This window comes from Pinus tabuliformis, chromosome 5_1, assembly GCF_031772625.1.
Source record: "Pinus tabuliformis cultivar Carrire ecotype Pingquan chromosome 5_1, CPIR1, whole genome shotgun sequence".
Classification (NCBI taxonomy): domain Eukaryota; kingdom Viridiplantae; phylum Streptophyta; class Pinopsida; order Pinales; family Pinaceae; genus Pinus; species Pinus tabuliformis.
The window spans coordinates 867,740,341-867,748,337 of NC_142305.1; the positions used below are offsets into that span (position 1 = coordinate 867,740,341).

The 7,997-nt window shown below is 36.5% G+C and overlaps 1 protein-coding gene across 1 annotated transcript; it reads right to left on the reverse strand.

Moving 5' to 3' along the window:
- Positions 1-1,542: 1,542 nt before the first annotated feature.
- On the reverse strand, positions 1,543-2,536 carry LOC149167585 (autophagy-related protein 8C-like). Its single transcript, XM_089430531.1, has 5 exons — positions 2,500-2,536; positions 2,323-2,365; positions 2,094-2,159; positions 1,765-1,883; positions 1,543-1,658 (listed from the first exon to the last, which is right to left on the reverse strand). Exons 1-5 carry the CDS (start codon positions 2,534-2,536, stop codon positions 1,543-1,545), a joined length of 381 nt encoding a protein of 126 aa, XP_089286657.1.
- Between the last annotated feature and the right edge of the window lie 5,461 nt (positions 2,537-7,997).

The window sequence follows — 7,997 nt, forward strand, 5'->3', positions numbered from 1 at the left end:
ACAATTTATGAGAGGATATGATATAGTACAATGCGCTTATGTGGTGTTTCAACAATCTATTAACAAGGTTCAAGCTCCCAACCAAATTTTCCAATGTCTAATTGATTTCAGCACGACTCCAGATGTATGACCCTTATCAAAACTCACTCCGTGTTTATTTTTCAACAAACATGTTGTTTTTAATGTATTTCCAATTTATCTCATTGTGAATATATCCAAGTATGCATAGTGTATACTATGAAATTTATTTTTGTATCTAATGAGTGCCTAGACTTGAAATTTTGAGTAAACCAAAGTAAAAAATATAATTAAAAAAACTGGTTTTCTTTCTTTGCCTTTGGAAAACAGCAACTGTTTTTTTTTTAATTCCATAGGCAGGCAATGCATTAAATGTGGTATATTAAAGTACAATGAAGAAAGAAAAAAGTATTGTTGGAGTCATACTAGCCATAATGTTCATGAAAACTCCATGGTAAGTGTCCCTTTCTTTGTATAGGCTTTAACTTCTAGCTATAATTTTCTAGTATTCAATGTTCCTAAGGTACATCTTGTGTTCATTTTGTGGACAATGTGTTATTTTCTTGTCCCTTTCATTTCAATTTCAATTTCAATTTATTTAGTATTTCATGCATTAATCTACATTAAAACTGTGGTCTAAGTTAAACAGAATACAATAAGAGATTTCAAAATATAGTAATGTTTGTTGTGACAAATTATTCTAGTGGAATATCCATGATAATTTACAAATCATATTGATAACAAAGCAACTTTCTTTGGGGCACATGCTCCAAGAATTCACATGAAGTCTAAAAAAGAGTGCTTAAATTAACAAAACATGATGAGTTAGCATAGATATTTTCGAAACTAGAAGCACAAGTTGCTAACATCTCTCATAACAAATCCATCTTCATAGTAAGCATAAAGAACAAGTTTGAAGATTTCATAATAATAATAATTTAATTTTAAAATCATCATCAAACTATAAACTAAATACCAACACCAATGGGTGTTTCTTGATTTGTTTAAAAAATTTAATCACTCAAATTGAATGTATAACAATGTAATACAATTCTTCCTATATAGTGTGCAAAGGTAGTTTAATGAGAAAATGTTTAACACACTTTCCAACAATGTGCACCAATGAGGTTGCTCATAATCTTTATAAACAACTACCAATTAGATAACATATAAATAGCAGTCATATAAATTAAATGAATGATAAACAATGATATTATCAAAACATTTATGTGTTATTTAATCTATGTTACTCTGAGAATGTGTAAAACCAGCACAAAGTAGAGGTAGCAAACACATTGCATAAGTTCTAAAACAGAAATAATGTTTGGTAGTCCTTGATGTCATCTACTATAAAAAAAAAAATTGTTAATCCTTGATTTCATCTACTATAAAATGAAAAAAATTTGCCAGATTATTAAATCTGGACCATCCAGTTTTATTTCAAAAAATGAAAATTCTAAAAAACTTATTCTAAAATAAACCAGATATGCTATCATTTATCTTCTGGATAAATCATAGCTTTGTTTAAGCTCCAGAAAAAGCCTCATTCCGGTGGCCAAACACATTTTCACCACTATACACAAAATAAAGAAATCCATCTTCATCTTTGTGCTCCTCATACACAGTTGACATTACACTGGCTGCATGCAAATATATTCGCCATAACAATCATTAGCAACACACATATAACCAAAACCAAATAGTGTCATAAAATAGGAAGGCAGAAATCAATTTGCTTGAAATTACCAGTGGATGGCAACACATTGTTCACAAAAATAAAGAGTGCCTTCTTTGAACTCAGATTTATTCTCTTTCGCACCACATACACCAATTGCCCAATAGTAAGATCGGCTGGGATTAGATATCTGAAAATCCAATACCATAACTTTAATTCAAAGTTTTTTTTTTAAATAATTAAATGCATATCTAGCAAAATTGAATCATAAGGAAGAGATTCAACACAATTGTAATCATCAAATTAGGTTTCTAATAATAATTTTTAACTATATAACTATGTAAAATAAGTTAAATAATCTCACATGTCATTTCATTGTGGTAGTAGGACGAGTACTTACTTCACATTGTCAATGTTTGGTACATTACTCTTCTCCAACTTTTGAACGATAACTTGCACATTTTTGCTTGCCGAGTTAGATTTAAAATTTTATTGCATAAAATCAAAGATAAAACAAGGTAATAAAATGATCTTTAATCGTATTTTTTTTATTTTTGTCTGGAAAAATAAAAATTCAATGAAATAATTTAGTCAAGAATTTGTTTTGTGATCTTACAGGTATTTTGTGCGGATACTTGACGTGAATCCTTTTAGCCTCTGCTTTCCTCGTCTCTAACAAATCACAATGGAAATACGTTTACGTGGATTGCAAATTTTAACATTTAAATCTGGTAAAATATAAAAATTAGCATTCTTAAAAACACATAAATATAACTTAATTATTTAAAACTCATAATTGTTTATACCAAAAGAATGTTCCTTCTTGAAGTGATTCCTCTCCATTGTAAGATGCCTTGTTTATTGGATTCCTATTTGCCAACAACACAACACCACCATAACCATGTTATTGTGGGTAGATTTTTATAACATTTAGTTGTTCTAAGTGAAACATTAATGCCATGTCATTATGGGTAGATCTTTGTAATTAGTGACAAGTGGATTAATAGGTTTTTATAGTTTTAAATTGTATTAATTGTATTATTAGATGGACTTGAAGAGTGTTTAGAGTTGCTTCACGCTATAGATATGTCCAATAAAGTTGTGTGTAATTATGTAAAATGGAATTTTTATAAATCTGGTTTTTTAAGTTTTAATTTATAAAAATGTGTAAAAGTTTAAAATATGAGTATTTTATATTATTTTAAATTAAGAGATTTTATTATTATTATTAATCAATTTATTATATATATATATAAATCTATTAAAATTAGTAGTAAAAATAATATATATATATATATATATATATATATTACAAAATTAAATTTATAATGGTTTATGTAATTTTATAAAAAAAAACATGATGTTATGAGTATTAAAAATATTTTGAAATCCCCCCGATCGGGGTGATGGAGGAAGTAATGCGCCATAATGGCGATGTCAGCAGATGGCAGAAATGAGGACTGCTCACCGCAGCTCGCATGAGTGAAAGACTGAACGTGGAGAGGTACCGGATCATGGTCGAGAGAAGTGGCATAAGGAATGTTAGAACGGGGAGAAGTGGGAAGGACGGCGCTGCAGGAAGGATGGGATAGTAGGGTGGTGGCTGGAGGTATGAAAGGGAGAGTAAGGCAGAAAGGAAGGTTAGAAGGAGGAAGATACGAAGAAGGAGCGGGACGAGGAAGCCAAGCAATCAGCCAACGGTCAGGAGGCGAAATACCAGGTATGTATCCTGCCTATCCTCTGTAATTCGAATAGTCAATTGCAGAATGTCTGGGGGGTTAGAACCAGAGGCATGGGGGAGAAGGCAAGGCTAGGTGAAGAGATTGGGTTATGTAATCAAGCCGGGATTCAGGATAAGGAAGAGCCTGGGAGTTGGGCTCTGAGACCGGCAAAGGGAGAGGGTATAGATAACGACGGGAAAAGGAAGGCGGAGTCCAAAGCCAAGGATATAAAAGGTGGCAGAGAGAGTGTTAAGGAGGACGAGAGGGTGGATAGCCTGGAAAGAGTAACCAGGTAGGGAGTCCGGAGAGGGACGGGAAACCCGAGTTGTGGCAGAGAGCGAGCCTGGGAGGGAGAACTGGGTGAGAATCCCAGAAAGAAAGAAAAGACATGCCAAAGAGGGACCACTGAAAGGGAAGGGAGCGGAGTCAGTATGCAAGGGAGGAAGGGAGAGAATTCAGATAGTAAGACTTATGGGTTTACCATTCTGAGGAACCCTCGAGCAGGGGAAACTAGAACCCATGAGGGAGACCGAGGAAGGGATGGAGAGACCGGTACCAGAGACCGGAGTGAGAAGAAGGCCAGGGGGAATTGGGAGAAGGGACGGAATAACACAACGAAATATTTGGGAATAGGGGAGTGCAGGCACAGACGAGATAAGAAAGGCAAACAGAAAACACCAGAATTTATGGGAATTTGGTCTGAAGATGATTTCATCCTGACCCATTACTGTTCATCCTGTGAACAGATAGAAGGATACAGTGACATGGCAAGGAATGGCCGAGGGCGCGGTCGGGGACGCAGAGGACGGGCACATAATAGTCAGCGCCCCCAGGTTAGAGCCACCCCCGACAGAAGAATGGGTCGTCGCCCTATGGACGAGACTATGTAGGAAGCAGCTAGAGCCTACATGCGGGACACAAAAGAAGGCATCAAGAAAATAATCAACGAAATTGAAGATAAAGTAAAGATTCAGAGGAAGAAATGGAAGAGTGGAGAGAACTTTTTCCTAACCATAGAAATACGAGAGGTTGGATGTCTCAGTACAAGTAGACTCTCCAATTATATTGGTTGATGAAGAGGTTAATGTGTAAGGCAGTGGAGCAAGTCTCTATGGGTATGGCTCTGATTGTCAGGGATATGCCCGATTACAAATAGGACTTGCAGACTATCCAATTTCAACTCTGTAAACAAGACATGAGACTGGATCACATACAACGACACATCCCCAGTCTCGTGGATAGGAAACCAGTGCATGTTGGCTCAACAGCGGATCCAATAGTGGACGGGTCAGATCAGGATGAACCGGAGGAATAGATCAAGTATATGGTCTCAGGTCAATACTGTTTTATTTTTTAGCGGTTGTTTTCTAATATATATGCATGTTTGTGGGAACAGTAGATAAAAACTGGTTTTTAAATAGCTTTGGTTACATAGCCTGGGTAGAAAGACTTATAATTTACCAATTTTGGATAGCATATAATATGCATAGGTGGCCAACAGACTTGGTTTCCCATTAGGCAAGTTGAGGCCACCTATTGACAGTATGTGTATTCAACTTGCTTTATTATAAATAGAAAAAGGACAGCTTGTTGCATGTATGATTTCCTTGTGGGTTTATGGATGCATGGTATATGCATGTGATTTTCTGGTTATGTGCTATCATTGGCATGTATATTTGCCTGAATTGACAATGGTTTTAGCCATGCCTTGCCATTTCCTGGATAGTCATGGTGTTGTGGGTTTTTCCACTTGATTGTTTTGTGGTTGGTGCTCATAATTCCTTATGGTTGTGGTTTGGAACAAATTCTCTAGAAGCCTTGTGACAACTTGGGTTGAGTTACTAGTCCTGGAGGCTAAGTTGGGACAAACGTTCTGGAGCCCTTGGTGGGTTGAGTTACTAGTCCCTGTAGTCGGGTTGGACAAATGCTCTAGAGCTCTAGAAGGTTGTGGGTTGTGTTACTAGTTCTTGGATCCCTAAACAACTTAGGTAGAGATCGATCTAGTTCGTGCCAGTGATGTCCGAGTATCGAGGTGGAATCATTGTGGTTGAGGGTTGAGGTGGTTTGGCCTCTGGATGCCCTGGCTTGGTTTTGTTTTCGTTTATTCCATGAAATCACATGTTCATGATTAGAATATGATGTGGGGGTGATCTTCTGAAAGATAGATTTGGTTCAACCCAATCTATGGTCAGGTGGTACGTGGAAGTCCCTGACTTTGTTGGTATTTTCATATGTTAATAAGAGTTATTCTTCTATTGTGATTCATGTATATTTGCAATGATTATGTTGGTGATATTATGGCTGAGTTGCCATATTTTCTATGTTGGTTAATTGCTAGTTACATGTTGGTTATGTGATGCATATTACTTATGGATCTTGACATGTTTTGAAGAATGTATGAATGGTTGATGAATGCATGGACTAACAATTACTATTGCAACTATTATGAGAGGGAATTATACCTTCTTGGTGATTCTGAGATAAGTTTCAGACTTCTATGATCAGATATGCATTCATGACATGCAGTTTACATGTTCACCATATGTTTGACGAAATGGCTATCATGGTTAGGCCTGGTTTGGTCAAGTTTTGTATGTTTAGCATCGTGATTATGTTATTTATCATTATGATAAATTTCAGGCAGTTTTGGGTAGGGGTCTGGATGTTCCCATGGAATTGTGGCTTAGATCTCATGACTGTAGGCACTAATATGAGTAGCTTAGGCCATAACAGCATGGAGCGAGGCTTGTGGGTGCAGTTGGAGGCATTCAACCTCATGCATGTAGTGTCAAGGGTGCGGTTGGGGGTCTAGGTTCCCGAAAAGTAGCCCTAGCTCAAGATCTGGTCACCTGGGTTGGTTGTTTGGCCCCTGAGTGTCTTGCAAGCCTTGAGGAATGTCTATGAGTTGTCATTTATCGACCCCACTTCCATAACTAAAGTATGGAGGTCAGGTCATGTCATAGTAACTCTTCATCTCATGTTTACCCTGGAAGGTCAGTGAAATTGGGTAAATATAGGAGGGGTGGTTACAGGTTGGTATCAAAGCTCCTAGGTTCAACACTTTGACTAGATGGGAAGAATGTGTTTGTCATGCATGCATGTTAGTTTTCTATGTGTTTTTTATGCATGTGTCGTCATGGTTGTGGTTTTCATGCATAAGGTCTATGCAGCTAGTTTTATCATGTGTGATGTCGACATGTATATATATAAATATATATATGTATATGTATATGTATATATAAAATCTGGATTGATTGTGTAGATGAGATAGCCTCCCCTAAAATTCACTGAGGTATGTTAGATCATGTTTATATTTGGTTTCTCTGACATGGTATGTTTGCAGGAAGAAGAAGATCAAGATGAATAGTAGAATGGCGGACTACATTTCATTCTCCCTACATATCAGATGAACAACATGGTGATGAGTACTCCCCTGACATAGAAGATACATTGAGAAGTTTGAAAGAAGAGATCAGAAGTTGTAAAGTAGATAATGATAAGATCATTTAGTCATAGGAAAGACTTTTTACAACATAGGAAAGGCAAGCAGAGGTCAATGTTGTGATTCTTCAAATTCTATCAAATTTGCAGAGACAATGACAACCAAGAATTAGTTATAGACAAGAGGAAAGGACCAATGGGGCATATAGAAATAGATCTCAATCATGATACATGTTTGACAAGGATGGCATTGTCATAGATTGTAGGTTCTTGGATACACCTGGTAGGAGGGCTAATGAACATGGGTTATATTCTAGTTTTGGTTCAGAGAAACATCATTGTCATCACCGCCACCATCTGTATAGGAGGAGTGAGAAGCAATACTTGACATAGGAGTTCAAGAAAGCAAAACCTCCTACATTTTATGGGGAAATGAAGAAGGCATAATATGCATAATATTGGTTGATTTTGATGAATAAGTTTTTAAAATCGCATGATTATTTAGAAAATATGAAAGCCAGGATAGCTACTTTTAGTCTTAAAGGTAAATAAGACATTTGGTGGGAAGATGTGAAGAATTTCATAGGCATTCGAGAAGAGGAGCTGACTTGGAGTGAGTTTGAGGGAATTTTCATGAAGAAGTATCTATCTAAAAGATACAATAATGATAGGGCAAAGGAGTTCTATGAGTTGAATATGGGATCTATGACCTATGAGGAGTATACTAGTAGATTCTTGGAGTTGTTGAGATATGTTCCTTATCTTAAGGAGGAGAAAGCAAAGATTCAAAGATTCATCAATGGGTTGCCAGTATCATTCAAAGACAGAATTGAGTTTAATGAGCCTAGATCACTGGAGGAAGCCATCAAAAATTTGAAGCATTGTTATGACCAATCAAAGTGCAAGACTGAGTCTAAGCACGATTGGAAAGGTAATGAGAAGAATAAGGAAAGTGGGCTAAGAAGAGAGGAAAACCTCAGGATATAGATGACAAGGAGAATGTAGTGCCACAAAAGAAGTTCAATGCAGCTGACAAAGGATACGGATTTCAATCTATGGAGCAGAACAAGGTTGATGGAAGGAAGCCCTTGCAGTGTTGGACTTGTGAAAGTATCATCACACGAGAGATTACCCATAGCATC

Bases quoted from the DNA above. Each gene is read 5' to 3' on its own strand.
- LOC149167585 (XM_089430531.1), bottom strand. From the start codon at position 2,536: ATGGAGAGGAATCACTTCAAGAAGGAACATTCTTTTG. The intron at 2,160-2,322 runs GCACAAAATACC...TAACTCGGCAAG, and splicing joins AGGATTCACGTCAAGTATCC to CAAAAATGTGCAAGTTATCG. The intron at 1,659-1,764 runs GTAATTTCAAGC...ATTTGCATGCAG, and splicing joins CAATGTGTTGCCATCCACTG to CCAGTGTAATGTCAACTGTG.